Source organism: Astatotilapia calliptera, chromosome 19 (assembly GCF_964374335.1).
Source record: "Astatotilapia calliptera chromosome 19, fAstCal68.1, whole genome shotgun sequence".
NCBI classification, from domain to species: Eukaryota; Metazoa; Chordata; class Actinopteri; order Cichliformes; family Cichlidae; genus Astatotilapia; species Astatotilapia calliptera.
Window position 1 is genome coordinate 8,156,143 of NC_137440.1, and position 21,522 is coordinate 8,177,664.

The 21,522-nt window shown below is 40.6% G+C and overlaps 1 protein-coding gene and 1 long non-coding RNA gene across 2 annotated transcripts; one reads left to right on the forward strand and one right to left on the reverse strand.

Annotated features, from left to right (window-relative positions):
* Positions 1 to 1,248: 1,248 nt before the first annotated feature.
* Positions 1,249 to 2,160, reverse strand: LOC145422553 (uncharacterized). Its single transcript, XM_080294037.1, has 2 exons — positions 2,005 to 2,160; positions 1,249 to 1,915 (listed from the first exon to the last, which is right to left on the reverse strand). Exons 1-2 carry the CDS (start codon positions 2,158 to 2,160, stop codon positions 1,367 to 1,369), a joined length of 705 nt encoding a protein of 234 aa, XP_080150163.1. The 3' UTR covers positions 1,249 to 1,366.
* Positions 2,145 to 3,013, forward strand: LOC145422554 (uncharacterized). The gene is made up of 2 exons (XR_013903864.1): positions 2,145 to 2,277; positions 2,347 to 3,013. It is a non-coding gene; the product is annotated as an uncharacterized LOC145422554 (long non-coding RNA).
* The last annotated feature ends 18,509 nt before the right edge of the window (positions 3,014 to 21,522 follow it).

Genomic DNA, 21,522 nt, shown 5'->3' on the forward strand with positions numbered 1-21,522 from the left:
ATTCCCTGGGACTTTCTTCAAGGGTTGAGTGAAAAGTCACCCAAATGAAGAATGGCAGCGATATCAAGCCAGAGGACAGCTTCTTCACTCTCCTTGTTTTTCTGAGCTCGATAAATCAGCTCAAGGTTCCTCAGTGATCCTCTGCGTGGCAGTGGAGAGGGATTTATCATTCTCAGATAAAGGTTCAGTCCTCGTCAACGTTCACTCTCACCCTCGGCTGGGAATTTATGAGAACCGGTGGCATTGTGTGTGCAGTCTACCTAGTTGCACAGCAGAGTGCAAAGGGTTACACAAGACAATCTATTAGCAGTGCTCTCGCTATTAATTTCAACCCCAAGGATGTCGTCTACACACATGAAAAATTGTGTTTTTCACAGCTATTTGCAGCAGTGCAAATACAACGTGAAGCAGTTTCACAACAGTACAGTTCATCTTTCAAAGACAAGTACAATTAAAATCTATTTAATAGAAACAAATGGCGCCATTGCATTGTGAAACAATGTGATTTGATTGGTATTTTTAAATGAATTTACAAAAAGCACTTTACAGAGTAAAAGTTATCAAGGAGTTACTGCTGTGGAATAAAAAATGTTATTTTCCTCACTTACCACAGAGCTCAAAACCATAGTCTAACACTGTCCCTTATGCCTTACCTTATCTGCTGTTACCTCTTTTCTGCAGTGTAAATACAATAAATGCTGGCTACACATCTGAAAAAGAAGCAAATAAACAAAAAAGAACATTAAATGAACCTATAGCTGTTGTCAGAACTTTACATTCACTCGTTATGACCGTGAATGTCATGTTAATTATGAAAGTTTTATTAGGGATGTTCCTGGCGACTAATTCCTTAGTCAAATAAACAAGGAACAACAATTAGACAAACTGACTAGTCTTACAGTCAGATTTAACACTAGGAAGGCCCAGAGCCCAGCCATTTGGCTTTTCTACCTTTAAAACCCGGAGAGCAGCCAAATGGCTGGTAGGCTTTTAGCTAAGCTTTAGCTTCAGGCAAGTGGAAGCTAAATTGGCTAGTCATTCATATGTAAATTGGGTTGTTACCTGGGAATTCTGGAGGGAGGGGAGTGGGGGTGTGTGGATGAGGGGGTGGGGGAGCTGCTAAAAGCGGTGAGCTTCCTTTTGTTTCATCTTGATGCATTCTCAATCATCCAGGGAAACAAATCTCCAAAAGTCACCAACTTGGAGTGTTTCAGTTTGCCATCTTAGGGAGAAATCAACACACATGGGTGTAGGTCCTTTGTTGCTGAGATTTATTGATAAAAACAGTACAAAAAATCAACCATTTGTACACATTTTTACAAATAATTATAAAAAGTGAGTGAGTACATTTCAACATTTTCAGCAATCACTCACAATCCTGGCACTGCCATGGTATCTGTAGTCTGCATTTACCACATGTGTATCTGTTGCAGTGAACACATCGCACAGTGGCATGATTGTTCTTGCAATTGTGTTTGACCTGACACATGGCTCTTTTTCCAGGGCTCGGTGTGGAGGGTTGTGTCAAAGGCAACTGTTCTTTTCTTGCCTTCTTCGCAGCTACATGAGAGTGAGCTAACTCCCTTGCAAGCTCCACCAGGAAGTCCACCCGTCTTTCCTTCGTCCCGGAGCATGCTTGATACAGCACATGTGCATTCAGTGCTGCCATGTCAATCATGTTATAAAACACGGCAACTGGCCAGCGCCGTGTTCCTCTGCGGACAGTGTACTCCCGAACCATCTGGTCCATCACATCCACGCCACACTTTGTTTTGTTGTAAAGGGTGACAGTGTTTGGCTTCCTTTTGGTAGTGTTATCAGTCTGAACCACGCCGTGCATGCTGCTAAGAATATAGACTGTCTTCTTCCGTTTGGCCGCATACGCCGTCAGCGTGGCAGCAGATGTTGAAAACACCTAAGAAATAAGATAAATTGTTATTTCCATAGCACTTTTACACACAATGAAACACATAAACATAGAACCAGAAAAGACCTGCAACATACCTGAGTGGTGAATTCATTGCGATCTGTCTGTCTAGTGGATTGAGGAATTTCCCTGCGAATCTTGTTGACTGTGCCGAGGATGGTGGTTTTCCGTCTAAGAAGTTTTTGCGCAAGTGAAAGCGATGTGAAAAAGGAGGAGATACTGGACCTTCCCATTGCTCACAATTTGAATTTGTTCACACTGCAGATGAGGAGACTGCTTCTCCACCTAAAAAGAGAGCTTGTTTGGGGACTGAGACAGCGAAAGATGGCACAGTGTGGCGTGAAGAACAGGTGGGGACCTGTCTCCCTTTCATTGTGTGTAAAAGTGCTATGGAAATAACAATTTATCTTATTTCTTAGGTGTTTTCAACCTCTGCTGCCACGCTGACGGCGTATGCGGCCAAACGGAAGAAGACAGTCTATATTCTTAGCAGCATGCACGGCGTGGTTCAGACTGATAACACTACCAAAAGGAAGCCAAACACTGTCACCCTTTACAACAAAACAAAGTGTGGCGTGGATGTGATGGACCAGATGGTTCGGGAGTACACTGTCCGCAGAGGAACACGGCGCTGGCCAGTTGCCGTGTTTTATAACATGATTGACATGGCAGCACTGAATGCACATGTGCTGTATCAAGCATGCTCCGGGACGAAGGAAAGACGGGTGGACTTCCTGGTGGAGCTTGCAAGGGAGTTAGCTCACTCTCATGTAGCTGCGAAGAAGGCAAGAAAAGAACAGTTGCCTTTGACACAACCCTCCACACCGAGCCCTGGAAAAAGAGCCATGTGTCAGGTCAAACACAATTGCAAGAACAATCATGCCACTGTGCGATGTGTTCACTGCAACAGATACACATGTGGTAAATGCAGACTACAGATACCATGGCAGTGCCAGGATTGTGAGTGATTGCTGAAAATGTTGAAATGTACTCACTCACTTTTTATAATTATTTGTAAAAATGTGTACAAATGGTTGATTTTTTGTACTGTTTTTATCAATAAATCTCAGCAACAAAGGACCTACACCCATGTGTGTTGATTTCTCCCTAAGATGGCAAACTGAAACACTCCAAGTTGGTGACTTTTGGAGATTTGTTTCCCTGGATGATTGAGAATGCATCAAGATGAAACAAAAGGAAGCTCACCGCTTTTAGCAGCTCCCCCACCCCCTCATCCACACACCCCCACTCCCCTCCCTCCAGAATTCCCAGGTAACAACCCAATTTACATATGAATGACTAGCCAATTTAGCTTCCACTTGCCTGAAGCTAAAGCTTAGCTAAAAGCCTACCAGCCATTTGGCTGCTCTCCGGGTTTTAAAGGTAGAAAGGTAGAAGCCTGGGCCTTCCTAGTGTTAAGTTAAATTTCAGAACCATCAGTTCTTTGCCAGTCCGTCATCTACCTATGGTGGTAACCAGGCCCTACACTCTGTTTGTGCCTCGCAATCAGTTGTTGTACTTACCATGTTTCCCTGTGTCCGTATTTTCTTCATCGTGCCTTCACTACCATCCTGCAGTCTACAACCTACGCACTGGTCTCCTGACAATAATCTCAAGCAGCTCCACTGTTCCACTTCTGGAAACTGGATATTCACCGTTTTCACCTGCCCGTCCTCCTGCCTGCCGTCTTCTCTGGAACATCAGTAACTCAAGGCAAGGCAAGGCAAGTTTATTTGTATAGCACAATTCAACAACAAGGTGATTCAAAGTGCTTTACAGAGACATTAGAAACAAGAACAAATAAAAAGCATGATTTAAAATTGATTAAAACAAGCAAATAAACTAACTAACTAATTAACAAACAAACAAACAAACAACAGTATATAAAATCAAAACAGATAAAATCAGAACAGTAGATAAAATCAGTAGTTAAATGTAAGTTTTGAAATTTAAGCTTAAAGTGTGGATTTGGTGCTTTATTCAAATGCAGCTGAGAACAGGTGAGTCTTCAACCTGGATTTAAATAAACTGAGTGTTTCAGCTGATCTGAGGCTTTCTGGGAGTTTGTTCCAGATATAAGGAGCATAAAAGCTGAATGCAGCTTCTCCGTGTCTGGTTCTGACTCTGGGAACTGATAAAAGACCGGATCCAGATGACCTGAGGGATCTGGATGGTTCATACTGGGTCAGGAGGTCATTGATGTATTTTGGTCCTAAACCCTTCAGAGTTTTATAGGCCAGCATCAGAACTTTAAAGTCTATCCTCTGACGGTTGGAAACCCACTCACCTGTTGAACGCTCACTCAGCATCCCCCCCACCAAACTTGAATGACTTCCACCTGCAGGTAAGCCCTTCAACCCAACCTTCCTCTCAGTGTTCTGGTGCTCACTCCTCATTCGTCTTTAACCTCCTCAGACACAGGATGTGCGGAAGTGCTTCAGGAAGGTGAACGGACGCAAAGCTACTGGTCCGGACGGGTGTCCTCAAGTCAGCTGGCTGGAGTGTTTACACACATCTTCAGTCTTTCACTCTCTCTGTCTGTAGTCCCAGCCTGCTTCAAAATGGCCACTGTCGTTTCTGTACCCAAATCCTCCACCATCTCCTTATTGAACGACTGGCGACCTGTAGCCCTGACCCCCATCGTAAGCAAATGCTTCGAGAAGCTGGTCAGGGACATCTGCTCTTCACTACCCAACTCACTGGACTCAATTCGCATACCGCCACAACAGGTCCACTGATGATGCCATAGCCCTGACACTACATACTGCCCTCTCACACCTGGAGAAGACAGACACATGTGTGAGGATGCTGTTTGTAGATCACAGCTCAGCATTCAATACCATCGTTCCCTCGAAGCTGGACAGGAAACTGCAGGATCTAGGACTGAGCAGCTCCCTCTGCAGCTGGATCCTTAGCTTCCTGTCTGACAGACGCCAGGTGGTCAGACTGGGCAGCATCACCTCATCCCCCATCACACTGAACACTGGTGCTCCACAGGATTGTGTACTGAGCCCTCTCCTGTACTCACTCTACACCTACGACTGCACGGCCACTAGCAACTCCAAGATCATTGTGAAGTTCGCGGACGACACTACAGTGGTGGGTCTTATCACCAAAGGTGATGAGACAGCTTACAGGGAGGAGGTCAGCGCCCTGACCCACTGGTGTCAAGACAACCATCTTACCCTCACCGTCGCAAAGACAAAGGAGTTGATAGTGGACTTCTGGAGGTGCAGAGAAGTACACACCCCCATCACCATCAACGGCGCTGCTGTGGAGAGAGTGAGCAGCTTCCGGTTCCTTGGCGTACATCTGGCTGAGGATCTTACGTGGTCAGTACACATAAACAAAACAGTGAAGAAGGCGCAGCAGCGCCTCTTCTTTCTCAGGAGACTGAAAAGATTTGGCATGAGCCCCCGCATCCTCAGGACCTTCTATCGCTGTGCCATTGAGAGCATCCTCACTGGATGCATCACCACCTGGTATGGCAACAGCACCGCTTACAACCGCAAAGCTCTCCAGTGAGTAGTGCGGTGTTCTGAACGGGTAATTGGAGGTGAGCTTCCGTCCCTCCAAGACATCTACAGGAAGCGGTGCCTGAGGAAAGCGGGGAGGATCATCAAGGACTCCAGTCACCCCAGCCATAAACTGTTCAGACTACTTCCATCAGGAAGGAGGTTCTGCAGCATCCGGTCCCGAACCAGCAGACTGAGAGACAGCTTTTTCCACCAGGCCATCAGACTGCTGAGCACTTCATAAACACCTCACCTTCTCTTACCGGAACTTCAACATTATGCACTCCATACTGTATATAAATGCCACTTGTTTTGCACATGTCCAACTACCAACCTCTGTATATTTTATTTTATTATTTATTCTATTTAATTTTTAAAATACATACACACACACGCGTAGATATCCATATTTAGTATACACATTCAGTAATGCGCATATACTCTTATATTGTACATATATTTATTCATATAACTCTCAGATTTACCCATTCTTATATTTTGCTTGTTCTTATGTTATTGTATTTTTGCACACCCCTGTTGCTTGTGAAGCTCGCACACAAGAATTTCACTCGCATGTACTGTACCAGTGTACCTGCACATGTGATGTGACAATAAAAGTGATTTGATTTAACCACCTCTCCCTCTGTTGCAGTGCGTCACGCCAAGTGATTCCCTGCTCAGGGCTCCCTTGTTATTTTCCTCCAGTGTTTACAGTAACATCTGTAAATCTAATCACTGTCTTGTTTTGGTGTCTTTGGGTCCACCTTCATGTACCACTCTCTGGGCACAAAAAGTGAATCATGCTGCTTAGCTTTGAGCCACCTCGCATTGTGAACAATGCATTGCTTTGCATTGTCGTGTTGGAATTGCATCCAAGTTTCAATCATCTAGCTGTTGATTTGAGGTAAGGTTGAAGAATCCTTCTTCATGTATCCTTCCCCTTCTGCTATAATGTAATGTATTGCACTGTTACCAGCAGCAAAACAGCCCTAGAGCATGATGCTACCACCACCATACTTGATAGTAGGTACAGCGTTTGAGTCTCACCTTACACCTCCAAACATACCATAGCTTAACCTTTGTCTCCTCTGACAAAATTTAAAAACTAAAGGCATTTGGTGCATGTTGGTAGCTGTAAATCTGAGTCGAGCTTGAAGGTGTAAAGTTTCAAACTTCTTGGACAGCACCCTCTTTGTTTATGCTAATGTACTACCCAATTTACTCTCATCTGAGGACAGTTGGGATCTTCTTTTAAACCAGATCCAAACAAATAAACTGAACTGATGATCTTAGAAACTGCATTTGTTTAGAAATGGCCACAAGAAACCTTTTCAACTTGTGCAAATCTACATTTCTCCTTTGTAGATCTTCATGGAGTTCATTGGTCTTTCCCATCGTTCCGCGTATTGGTCAATCCAATGTTTGAACTTCTGACCACAACTGTAAGTCACACATCGGATGATGATGCTTATTCATGTTGGAAATGTTTAAAGGTACCCACTGTGGGTTTTTTTTTTTTAACAAAATAACAATGATCAGTGGAAATCAAAAGTAAACCTACATTCAAAAATACCCCAAAAATCAAGTATTTAGCATTTTGAGCAACAGTTAATATCACTATATCATCTGCCAGTGCTATTACTGGAATACAATGATATACATAAAATGTACATTCATTATTATAAAGCTGAACTAAATAGTTTCAATGTAAACTAAGACAATCAATTAATATAATAAAAATTTAAGATAGGAGATGATTAGACAAAGCTGAACCAAGTCCAGTCCAACAGGGGCCAGGTAGTGTTAACAGATAAAATAGATATGTATATAGGAGTCACATATTCAGTTCTTCGCAGCCATTGTCATTTATATTTCTAATAATTTTTTTGTTTGTTTGTTTTTCTGTGGAAATCACTTGCATGCTTAGATTAATAATGAAGGGATTTGAGTTTTGAGTCTACTGCAAAATTAAACACACTATTACTGGCAGATAAAAATGCACTTGCAGCAGTTGTGTTATTATGTTTAAAGACCTTTAATAAACACCTTAATATTAATATTTAATATTTCTCCTCTAAAATCCCAAATCCCTGCATCATAGACCTCTGCTGCTGTCCTAAAATGTTTGCAAAAAACCTGCAGTGCCCACATGTTATATGATTTTTTTTCTGTTTGTTGTTTGTCTGTTTTGATACAATAACACAGTATAATTAACTGATTTTAAAGAATTATAACAATAACTTTCACTGGGTTAAAGTTTGAGTGCCAGCAGCTGGCTGGGAAGTTGATTATTAACAGCAATGCTGTGTGCAGGCTTTATCTTTTAAGTAAACATAAACTGGCTGCCTGTGGTGTATTTTAGAAAAGGGGCATGGGTACACAAACTTTTTTCTTTTCTTTTTTTGCAGTGCGATGAGGTAATCACCCCCAAAACTGCAGTACACTCATACAAAATTTTTGCTGGCATGAAAGTCAAGGACATAATTAAAGCATTACTCAAGATTCTGCAAAGAAGCGGCTTTGATGATCACTTGTGCTTTTTTGATGTTGTGCTTATTTTATGATTAATGTAGTCTTGGAAATAAAACATTCCCCAAAATACATCTGTACTTTTGGCATTAAAGCCCTCATTTAAAAAACATTTGATTATTCATTATGGGGTTTTTTGTCTTTCTAATAATGATCATTTGCCACAGACCATCACCCGCTCCCATGTCCTCGACTTCATAACATGCGCTCCTGAATTCTTGAAAGAAATGCATTCCATGCTCATTAGTTGATATCCTGAGGCACAGCTGTCTCTATTTTAGCCCGTGAAGCGTTTGTTGTTGACCTCCGGGTGCTTTAGCCACCCCTGTCTTTTTATTCACTTACCATTCTTCTCCTCCGTCTCACATGCTCACTTCATCCCTTGATGCCTGTCGATTGCCTGTGGCCACACAGTGGATCTTTTTGTAGCTCTAATAAATTTCTATTTATGGTGCTGTGTTTTGAATGTTTAAAGTTGTATCCTTATTGGGTAAAACGCTGGTAAGGGAAACAGAGTGAATTCATTAGGTTTGTTCTCTCAGGATTCCCAGATCTGCTTTTGCTCGCACGTAACTTAATCTTTTTTATACAAGGTAATTTGTGAAATAAAGACAGTCTCCTGGGTGTACAGAGCATTTTATTCAGGATGTGTTACTGTAGCTGTCATCACTGTTTTCCTCGGGTTTGGTCAGCTATTGTTTAATTTTCCCTGCTGCTCCTGTTGTTATGACAGCAGAGTCTTTATTTTCAGCTGAGTCAGGTTACTCTCTGCCTCACTGAGTCATATCTGCTTAGTCACTATAGGACCGGAGGCCCTCGATTCATGTCTTATGATCAAAGAGGCTTGACCATCAGCAAAACAGCAACTTTGGTCAACTCCAGCAGGCTGACATAAGGTCGAGAGATCTCTTTAAACTTGTACTGACACCTCTGTGAGCGAGGATTGAGCGAGGATACAGTAGTGAAGCTAAATGCATAAAATCTGCTTCCTCGTCTTCTTTGTGGGAATATCAAAACTCTGCCACAGCTCTGGTTCTCTAAGGTTTTGCTTTGTCTGCTTTTCATTCTGTTAATTAACTTTAGTTTTAATACTATAGGGCAATTCAGTCAAATTTCAATTCAAGTGTGATGTGAGATCTCAGAGGTGAAATAAAATCTGCTTGCTCGACGGGTACAGCTAAACACATAATCTTGTGCTTTTTCTAATGGATTTTTGTTCATATTAACACCTCACCTATATTAATGTAATGTAATAACCTCAAGGGATCTAACATAAATGATGCCTGAGCTAAAAAAGTGCATTGTGACCTTTAAGCTGTTGTAAAAAGGATCACTTTGAAATGAGATTCAGTGATGAGCGAGCTCTCATTTACTCTTACCGTTCTTTCTTTACCTTGAAATACCTTTAAACATTTCACTGCGCAGCAACTAACTAGCTAGAAACATTTACCTAACTATCCAGTCCGTTGCCATGTTTGAGTCACTTGACTCTATCACTTGACACGAAGGCTGGTGTACTTTCATTACTCCGTGAAAGCTGATGTAAGTAGACCTCGGTGCTAACAACGTTTTTCAAAAGCTATTAGGAGTTAGGCATTCCAATTAAAAGAGATGAGATTGGAAGTACTGGTTGTAGACATTTCCCTATATCAGAAATAAATTCATACAAACTGTGGTTATCGTTAAGTCTGCTCTTGTTGAGAAACATTGACTGCAGTCTGGAGAAATTCAGGAATGCTGCACCACTCTCCCTGGATGACCTGACTTTCTCGAAAGAGCACAGTCTGCAGTCTTGAGAGTTTGACAGAAACCAAGAGTAACTGTAAGTGTAACACAAAGTAACAGCCTTAGAAATCTCTAAAACTTGCAGAAGTCTTCACATCTGCCTACAATAAACAAGTTGCAACCAAACAAGGAGAAATTCAGCTTAGGTGATGATATTTTTCCTACTTTCTAAAAGGCCACTTTCAGATGGTATGATATTGGCCTGTTTTTTGTTTTAAAGAGATAAGTATAAGTGGTTAGCACTTAAGGGGATGTCAAGTAAGCGATAAAAGTCACTGGAATTGACATTATTAAAAGATGTCTCTACCATGACATGACAATTGTGTCTGACTTCCAGGATATTCTGTCAACACACACTGAACTCTAATATAGAACAACAGGATGACTCTAATAATTTTAAAAAAAGAATGCATTACAACATGGGAGTCACTATACTAAATTGTGTATCCATACATACTGTAACTTTACTCAGCCAATACTCCGGGAATGCTTCCCTCCGCTTTCCTCTTCTCTTGCTCTCTGATACCTTCAGAGTAAGAATTGTGTTATTTTTCTCTTTGTGCGTCTTGGATGTTTATGTACTTAACTCTATATGACTTTATTGACATCAAACCAAATTAAATGTGAGCAAATGCCAAGCTAACTAGCAAGAGCCCAGTGTGGTCAACTCCCCAGTAAGGAAAATCGTTATTGGTTGTCCTAAAAGTCACTAGAAGTCCCTAAATGACATCAATGCCTAATTTGCATAATTGGTCATGCTAATGTAATTGTAAATGTAATTGTAACCTACGTTGTTGGAGAGAGAAATAACATCGTGGAAGAGACATAAAGTGAGTAAAAAACATGCATTTAGAGTTTATTTAGAACTACTAATTAAATTTCTTTTAGCAATTATTGTTTTTTTTTATTTCACAATTCCAACCCTGCTCCTTTACCCGGGTTTGGACACTTTTAGCGTATAGAATTTCGAAAAAATATCGGTGCAAATTATAAGTCTGTATCATAATGTCTGGTGTTTTCGTGATTGTTGGTTTGTTTTTATTTTGTTTTATTTTGCGAGTTGGTTATTAGACGCTGCTCCAGCCAGCCAGAGAATCCCCCGCCGTCCCGCCCTCTCCTCCCTGTGCCGCAAGCAGCAGGCGCACCTCGCAAACGGAGGGCGCCCTTACTCCCAGCAAATGGGCGGTAGAAAACCGATCGGTGCCTATGCCATTCCCAATATGAGTACGAGCAAATTTTTTTTTTGCCAATGCCCGTGATGCCGCCCCCCACCACGATGCCGCCCTGGGCAACCGCCCGTGTCGCCCGTATCAAAAACCGCTACTGTGTACATGTTTCTACAGTAAAGTTGTGGTGGTGATATTCGTGAAGAAAAATGTATTTGTTGATTATGTGTTCATAACGTGTTTCTTCTTTAAGATTGAGTTTCATGACAGTTTGTGGGAATCAGCTAATTTCCAGCATTCTCAGCTGTGACCAGGGAGTTAGCATGATGTATTTTCAATAATGAACCAGTCCATTTCACAATGGACAAGGTGCGCACAACTGCACAGGCAAATATGCGAGGTCACAGCAACAGGCTAACATGTTGTTAGCTCGTTGTTAGCATAGAGCATTCTTAAATTACCCTCACCTAGCTGAACATGGACATTTTAAAGAAGCAAATGAAAAAAAAATTTTTTTTAAAGTAGCTTTTTGTATACGGTGTGTATGTTATAGTTCTAAAGAAAATTTGTGGCAGGTCACACTTAAAAACAAAACTGGAAATGCCTTTACGTGACAATGCATCTCACCATGTTACAGAGTAACACAAAAGTCATCAAATGAGTGCTGCAAGAAATGAATTTCTCATAGTCCTGTTTCCCTGGTCAGAAATTTTAAACCAGCAACTTTCAAGCAACAAGCCCATTGTTCTCACCTTCAGGTTACTTCTGCCCTCATTTAATGACCCAGTGCTATTTGTAGCTCTGTTCATACCCACTGTCAGCCACAGTAAATGGGAATATATTGGCCTGGGGATGATGAGGGCATATAAAGGAGATAGCGAGATAGGAGACAGAGGATAAGGTGATGTGGGAAGGGCAGACCTGACTCAGCTGAACGGACCAACAGTGACACAGACTCCAGCGACTGGGTCAAGAATCTCCACCTCTACCCAAACAATGCAGTCGGAGCTTATTAATTCACAAAAGCGAACAAGGAAAGCGCCATATGACTCACAAATTATCATAATATGTAAATTGATCTCAAGTAATTCTGGTAGGCCAAAGGAGTGCAGCATTTTAAACCAGCTTTACTTTAGTTACTAACATTAGCTCAGTACGGCATTCCCCCCAGCTCATGATAATAATAATGACAATAAATAATTCCTCCCCATTAGATTCAGAAACGTTCTTCCTCTGGCAATTCTAAAACAGGTAACAGACTCAGCTGTTAATCCGTTAAACGTTAGGAAGAGGTGCTTACATACATATTCATGCATATAAATGCACTGCTGCACCCTAACCTGACAGTGGAGCTTATTAAATTCAGTTCTTTAAAGCCGTCATGACATTCAGGAGTCTAAATTCTGTCCTAACCTTGTTAGCTTGCGTAAATAACAAGGATGTTAGGGAATCCTAACGCCGCGCTCCTCGTCAGAACAGGCAAAATGAAGATATTTTTGACATTTTCACATGTGACAATAAATCAAACCCTAAGGGGGAGGGTGTAGCTGCACCCATGAAAATCAGCCAGCAAATACAAATAATAAAAGCAATACTGGCTCCTCTCAGTAGAGTAGAAATGGTGCTGAAATGGTAATGCTCTGATAATATAATAATATTACAAAATGTTATCAACAGCTGAAACACAACACAAATGAAGAACCAAGCACTCATCCAGAAACTGAACTTCACAGACTCTCCTCTCACTCCTGAAGATGAGGTCACTGAGTTTCAAGGAGCTGTATGAGTCACACATGCTTAAACTTAATGGAAGACATTAAAGAGAGACTGTGTGTCCCACTAGTTTGTTTTGTGTAAGCCATGTTATCAGGCAGCGCACACAAAGACCCTGATTCTGAACCTAATAAACCATAATAACATGCTTTGTAATGAGGAGGAACTTCCTGAGGGCACTTCATAAATTATGCAAATCTGCAGGCCAATAAAGCCCCAACGTTTAATTGAGATAGTGTGAGGTCAAGAGCAACTAGGGAAGTTTGCGCCCCCATTTCACTTTGATCCCCCAGATACCGCAGTTGAGCTTCTTCACTGGCTCTAAAGCAACTAATGATAAAGATATTGTGGTTAAATTTGATGAAATGTGCTGGGGTGAGTCCAAAGCAAAGCGCTTTACACAAATAAATCTTTACGTGCAAGGCTGGAGGAACTGCTCACAGCGAAGTAATTACATTCACCGAGACTTCTGCCGCATTCTTTTGCTCCACAAGGTCAAAAGGCTTTGCAAAGCCTACGGGGGATCTTCAGATTGCAATTGTACACTTCCAAATCTCCACATTCATCAGGGCACTGAAATCCAAACTGAGTCAATGAGTATGTGAGTTGTCCTCCCCAACTAGAAAATACAAGCAGTGGTTTATTTCGACATACACTTTGCACAGCACTGTGGCTTTTAGGAACTCTTAGGTTGAGCCAATGCTCAAAAGCATTTATGTAACTAGAAATAAGAGGAGAAAGAAAACCTTGAGGGCATACTAGTGAATTAGGAGGTTCAAATTAGAGGCCTTTAAATTAGACTTACAATTTGCATACTGAGAACATTCGCAATCTAGTTATTTTGTGCTGGACTCACTGTTATCTCTGATCACATGACACGCTATTTCTTTTTTTTCTTCATCAATGACTCAGAGTATTTATGTCAATATTTAGGTTAGGTTATTTGGTGGAGCACCATTTCTTTGCTACTCTTAGATCTGTTTGGATCAGCTGCATTTGCACTATATTCTGCAGTAGCTTCCTGGTAGTTCAATTTCACCTGTGCTTATTCTACTACTGCTTTGGGGGCCGGCCTGCCTCCCTAAAGGTAAGTGGAAGCAGTTCAGAGTACTTTTACAACATAACTGCTCAGCAGCTTTGAAAGTAAGTGTGCCATAGTTCAGCTTCTTTCAGTGTGAAGTCAGTGGTTTACAACGCTATGCTTTTAGTGAAACACTGTCCAACACAGTGTTGGTCTTTGTGTACCTTTTAGAGCAGGTTTTATAATAACATTAGATTAGTCTATATTCTTAGAGGTGCAGCTCTGAATGGGCAAAATCTTGTGGTTAGGACGGAGGGAAGGCTTTTTTCTATACATGGCACCACCTTTCCACTCTCTGGTAAATCTTCCTAAAGGTGTTTTGCAGTCAGATGGTGGTTTTAATTTAAATGTTTGTCTTTGTCTTCCAAGCTTTAGCTTGACCTCCACTTTTCCTGTTAATTACTATTGTTACAAGGTGGTATAGTGGTGTGGTAGTGGTGCCGCTTCATGGCAAAAACCAGTCCTGGGTTGAATATTCTTCTTTGCGGACTTTGCCTGTTCTTCCTATGCCTGCGTGGGTACTGCAGCATCCTCCCAAAGACATGCTAGTTAGGTTAACTGTTGCGGGGGTAAAACAGAGAGACCCACAATCACTCACATTCACACCAGTGTCCAATTTAGACTCACCAGTTAATCCAACTCTACTAACTGCATGTGTTTGGACTATAAGAAGAAAAAAAAGTACGTGGAGAGAACCCATGCAGACACTGGGGGAATATTCACACAGAAAGGCCCTTGAACCCAGGACCCTCTTGCTGTGAGGCAAAAGTGCAACCCACTGCTCCACTGTGATGCAGTGGGTACTAATAGTTAATCAATATTTCTTACTGACAATAACAAACTAGAGAATGTCACCAGGCTTGTGATTTAAAAACATATTTGGTGACATTGTGACAAAAACATCTAAATCACGTTGGGCTAGTTCTTGCTATTGTACTCCCCAGAGACACATGTTTTCTTAAAAATCCTTTTTGTGCAGGCTTTGTAAACTCTGTCTGAACTTCTACGAACCTCTAACATACAGAGTGCCTTTCTTTTCTTTCTTTCTTTTTTGCAGCGAGGCATCCTCAGGCATCCTTGCTTTGTTGGGATCAATAAAAAAAGGAAAAAGAGGCTCCCAGTGAAGCCCTCGCTTTGAAAATGCCAAATCAAGACACATCTGCAATCATGGTATCTACAAATGAAATACAATAGTTGTCCCAGTAGCTCAAGAATCATTACAGTTTGTAATTTGCAGACTATAATTGCATTTTGCAGGGGGGTTTTGCTTTCATTACTCCTGTTAAAGCCACATTTGACATGCCTGTGAAACTGAAAGGGATTTGTACAACTTCACAATGAAAAGGATATTAACTATTCAGTGGATTTGATGGCTGTTACGCTATAATGAGCCCAATTTTAGTAGGCAAATTGACAGCCGAAGCATTACATTTGTCCCAGTCCGGTGTCATTCCTACAGCCAATTCTCAGGACATCTGTAACACAGTGTTGCATAATGTGACACCTTGTTGAGCACTGAATTACCTTACTAAGAATCTCACAAGAAGCATTACTGATTCTGCTTTCATAAGATATTCAGCTGCACTACCCACATCTTCGCTTCGGCTTAAAAAATAATCAGCTGTTTATTTATTGAGACTTACAAAAAATAAATAAACAAATGCCAAGCAGTCCTACGTTCAGGGTCCGCCTGAAGTCAGCCGAATTGTAGTTTACATTAAAGCTGATCTAGGAAACAGGATATCTCTGACAGATATCCACAGCAGTGACCTCTCAGCAAAATTCCCTGCTGCCGAGTCTGAAAATCGCTGACTTACAGTACATTTAACTGTTATTTAGCATGGTAGGTTGACTCAGAACACATTCTAATTTACAACATTATGGCCTAAGGGAGAAACACGTTTACAGACACATACTCACAGCTACGGGCTGTGTAGCACGATAGAAGCATTTTAATGTTAGCGGCCAAGCACGAACTCACTATAGTGTCATTTCAGGGCTTTTTGAAACAAAACAATTGTTCATGAGTAGCCGATCAATATTATTTGATATTTTCCTTTCCTTAAATTAAAGAAAATTTCACATTTACTCATGTGTGTAAGACCACAGTTTGATGTCAAACTTTTTCTTTCTTTACCTGAACCACAGTCCTGGTCTCAGAGCATAAAACATTTATTGAAGCCAGAGCCTTGAATTTTTTTAAAAACTATTATCACTTGTAGGTAAAGAAGTGCCTGCTCAGACATCATTTTTTAGTTTTTTCAGTTTGACAGTCTGTATTTTGCATTGGAGGCTTCTACCTAAGAATGACTTCACGGCTTTCTTCACTGTACCTTGAGGTAAACGTGTTTCCTTAAACAGAAAAATGGGCGTGGCAATATGCAGATTGCAGTGTTTACAATGTCGATGACAGAAATGTGTCATGTGCACAGTTTGTGACTCAAATTTTTACACTGGCTCTTCTTTTTGTGAAAAACGTGGATGTTGTGATTCAAAAACATAAACTAAGATTTACAAATGTTTACATTGTGTAATTTGGAGAATTCACAAATGGGTGCACACACAAATGCAAAGTAATGTGAGGACATGTATAACATGTAAGACATGTTTTGTTTTTGGTTTTTTTTAATGAACTTACATGTTAAAACCAGATATAGTAATTGTTTACAGGCAACTTTTTAAGTTTGGTATTTTAGTATCAGAACTAATCTCTTGTATTTTTGATTTGTGTTTAGCTGATAGCAGAAAGCTGTTAACCTGGTGTTGAATTCAGATGACAAAATGCTGATAGTTCAGGAACAGCAGGCACTCTCTTAATAAGACTGTACAAAACTGTACTGCTGAGTAAAATTTGAGAAGGATGAGCACTGATACCAACTGTTTATTAGTCCTCAAGCAAACATTAATGTTGGTCTGTTGATACCAAACAATTGTAAGATGGCAATTGTCAGATGTAGTTATCCCAAATTAGCTGGATTATATCTATATTCAAAGTGGACAAGAGATTATTTAGCATATACTCGCTTCAGAGGATGAGCCACAGGGGTGTATGACCATGGTTTTCTTTCATCTGCACGCTCTGTTTTCCAAACAGAAGAATGGCCACCATATATTTAAATCATATATTAAACTTCATGTGCTACTGTATCATCTATATACACTGAAGTTGAAATAACAAAGGAATGTTCTGGAAAATCAGATGTCCCAGTTTTCAACTAGCAGCTGAACACAGGTTACATCTGTGGAGCTTTGTGAAGAATCTCAAAACTCCACATCTACATGTGATGTGATGTGAACTGTGCATTTCAGGCAATTTGTGCACCTTTATTCATATTTCTGTTAGTGAGCAAAAACGTTTTAGGCATTTGTACATAAAGGAACCTTTATGAAAGTGAAAACGATTAAATTTGTTGAACTGAAAAATCTGTTTGTAAATGATTATTGTTCGTGGCAAGATCCTGTCATGGAAATCACTGCATGGCCTTCAAGGACACTTCCAGTCAACACAGTTTGCCGTGCCATCCGTATACAAGTTTAAGCTCTGTTGTGCAAAGAAAAAACAGACAAATCAAAAATTTCATGAAACAAAAAATATGATAAAGAAGACCCATGAATGTTGAGCAGCTGTAACACAGAAAAACGGGACAACATTCCCCCCCTAAAAAATGTCCACCAGCTTGTCTCCTGTGTGCCCAGAGATTTACAGATCATTGTTAAAAGAAGAGGGGATACTCCACAGTGGTAAAAAAGACACTGTCCTAACATTTTTTTAGACAGGTGGCTGCTATCAAATATAAAATTAGCCAATACTTTTCGTAAAATGCTTTTCAAGTTATTTTTGTATTGTGAATAAAATATGAAATACTAGATTTGCTAATCATCATGTTCTGATCTTATATAGAGTTTACATATCTTCCCATTGCTTTTGGAATTGGGTTTGCATGTTAGTGCAGATGCACAATATAACTCTGCCAAACAATGCAGAGAAGCATGTGAGGTTTTAATCATAATAGCTCATCCATGTTTTCTTCCTTTGCACTTCCTTGTACAAACTGTAAAGTCCAGAAAGTTGGTGTTTCCTACTGTACCTGGAAAACAAGAAACTGGTAAATGGATTAGTACTTACATAGCACTTCTCTAATCAATTAAAACTGCTTGTAGTAAGAAAACGCATTCAATGTGCTTTCTTACTACAAGCCTCATTCAACCACTCACACGTGTGTTTTTTTTTCTTTTCTACACTAAACACCTTAACCTAACATTCACTCACCCAGTGCTGTGGATATCATTGGGGGCAACTCTGGGGTTCAGTATCAAACCACAGACCTTCTGATTAGCAGACTTATAAAGCAACAGACTTCTTTCTTTTACTATCTACAAATTCCCTATAGCAGTAAGGACATATGACATATAAATGAGTGAGTGTAACTTTTTCCCCTATAATAAATAAAACTTTTTGAACCAGTTTTTTTGTCTTCTTCTTGTTGAACTGACACTACAGTATGTCAGAAAATGTCATGATATGAGACGTTTTTGATCAGATTCCCGCTATGACATGCTGTCTTGCATAATCAGATGCTTACCCTCTGTTACCTGTAACATCTTCCGTTACTTCCTGTGCATAGGAGACAAAGATTCATGGAAATGTTTCGCTGGCAAACCAAAAAGCCTGACTGTTCTCAGATCCATTAGGCACCTCATTAGGCACAAACAGCCATGGGTTGCCTCAGCTTCACAAATGCTGCAGAGGCAAATTCATACATTTATGACAGTAAACAAGAATGTTTGCATCCCACTATTGTTCTTGAAAAATATTAGTACTGGATTAGGTACAGTTCTACTTCATCACAGCTTCGACCAAGCCAGCATTATGCTGGGTCAACAAACTGATTTAAATACTTTTCACTGATTATTTGATGCATTAGGTTGTTGGATGGGTGCCAGTGGCTTTATACACTTGTTTAAGTTATACAGAGCTTGATGTACTTAGACATAAACATACTGTAAAGTGGCCATGCAAATGCTAAATGTTTAAAACACAACCACAGTTTTATTGGAATTTATGTTTTATTACCTTCATCAAAGAGGTTAACGTTTTTGGTAATGTTTGTGTGCATCTTTTTCTGTCTAAACATGATAGCTTGAAAATTTTTGAACTAATTCTCATAAAACTTTGTAGGGGTTTAGAGTGGAGTCATATGTTAAGGTGGACTGTTAACAATCCTTTATAATTTGCCTTCAAGGTCAGCTTAATGACAAATAACAAAAGCCTGCAGTTTGCACTTCTTTTTACTGCACCACGAGCCTCTTAAGGTATGTTTGAAAAGACCAAAGAAAACAAAATTAATATATAATGATGACTATATGAATGAATATATAAAAACCACAATACCATTCCTTCAAAAGTAAATACTGTCCATAGAGTGAGCTTCCTTGTCGGAGGTTTGCACTCTCGGATTCCTTCTTGTCCTTTCCTTGGCATTTCCTTGGTATTGCTAAGAGTCAAGCTGCCAAATCATTGCTGTGTTAAAAGAAAAGCGCAAAAATGTAACAACTAAAAAAAGGTTAGTTCAAAAAGAATGTTGAGTCATCTGTCATGACACAGCAAATCATTTAGTGCCCAGAAACTCAGCAAGGTCAGCAGCTCGCGTATGAACTGGGAAGTCAAAGGTCCAATCTGGATGTGGACCAAAGTCTCCATGCTGATAAACCTGTGAGTAATGCCAGTGCCACCCAGCCAACAACCTAATGTATCAAATGATCCATCACAATAGACACCTTGTGTGTAACCGCAAGATGCATACAGCACCTGACAAACAGTGAGATCGGAGTGGGATGAGCACTTCGTCCTCTTCTGTAGTCTTAAGTGGTCTGCTGCCAAATTAATATTTGTGAAAACAGACCTGTATTTACTAGAACTTTGTTACTATAGACGTCACAGAGGAGCCATACACTTTCTATACACTAATGCGCTGTGAGAAATTTCACATAAATGGATCTACCTGTAAACCAGTTGGTATTGTAGTATGAGATTCCAAAAGAATCCCCTCCTGACTGCCAATTACAGAACTTTCCAGATTTTATCTAATGGTTCATTCAGGCATACAATGCTCAGGGAAATACATTTGAACTTCATGCATCATAATGGAAGAATCCAACACAAGTGTTCCAATGGGGCAAGGTGAAAAAATTGAAAACAGATGCAAATCATCTGTTAAAATGCAACAGACATAGCTGTGCAGAATCCAACTGGGTATTTGCACTTTATTCTTTTCAGTGATGCAGTTTGCAGCAATAACCCCCACGCTTCAAACCAGCCTCCACAGTGTTAAATCTGCCTTGGTTTTCTGCATTGGCGAAACCTTGACTGTCTTGATGTGGTAACATCCCTCAGTTTGAATCTCCAGTCTGAAACAAGTGCAAGTATTTAACCTGCCTTTATCCACGTCTGTTATTCTATCATTAAACCCGCTGTCTGCTTTGAATTTTTCTCCTTGGCTGTGTATTTAAAAAGCTGGTAGCCCAAGCTTAGCGAGATATGGTCTGATAGCCTATTGAGAAGCACTTATAAGCACAAAGTTATAAACTGTGTGCTCTTCTCGAATCAGAATTTTGAGAATTTTTGCACAGGAGCATTTTTTTTGCCTATAAAGCTATAAAGTCCCAATTTCATTGCAAACATGAAAATCAGGGTACCTACACCAACCCCCTACCTAGGGATGGGTATCGTTTAGGTTTTATCCGATACCGGTGCCAAATCGGTACTTTTGAAACGGTGCCGGTGCTTAAACGGTGCTCGAACCGGTGCTTAAAGAATGGAGAACACAAACTTTGTCCAAAAACCTCTCATGTTCAGCTGTTTTTTTGTAAAAAGATAACAATGTTAGCCTTTTCTGCAGCTATGGGGCATATATGGTATCACTCTTGGCTGGAAGCAGTGCTTAAACAATGGAAAAAACACAAACTTTGTCCTAAACCTCTCATGTTTAACTGTTTTCCACTTTTTCTTTGGTCATTTTAGTCTTTTTGGCCAGGGTGAAGGGAGTATCTGCCATCAAACAAGAGGACAGCCGCATGTAGCTATGATGATGTTTGCTAGTTCACCTTACATGCATTAATGTAATAACGTGGTTAGCCTACTCAACGTAAATTACACACGAACAACATTAAGCTACTCACGCAGAGAAGAACGGCTGCTGCTGCATCATCATCCTCATCATTTCTGCTACACTGGCAGGGCTAGGGGCCAGGACTCTATTCTTCGGGTTTTTGGGGGATGTTGCTCCGGGTCCGATAACTGGCAACCCACCCGACGTGCACGGTGTGAGGTCTCGCAGCAAGCTATCAAATACGGCGCATTTCTGGGCTTTTAAAAAAAACGCTATGCGTCGCCAGGTGTTTCATCGGATTCGAGGTGTTACCTCCTTTGACAGTATCACAGTATCAGCTTAAAGCACTTGTTGCTGCTGAGTTTGCATATTTTGCTGTGAAGTACAGCCAGACTTTTGACCGCTTCGCCTTGGACATTTTTAATCTGTAGCTCTGCTCTAAAAGAACGTACGTACCTGGCCCAGCCTACTATCCTCGGAAACGTAAAATGATTGGCTAGAAGTGTATCACAGCTCAGGAAAAAAAAGCACCGAAATAAAGCACCGAAATATGCGCTGCTTTTCGGTCTGGTTACTACCGTTTATGTCAGAACCGGTGCCATCATGGCACCGGACACCGGTACCCATCCCTACCCCT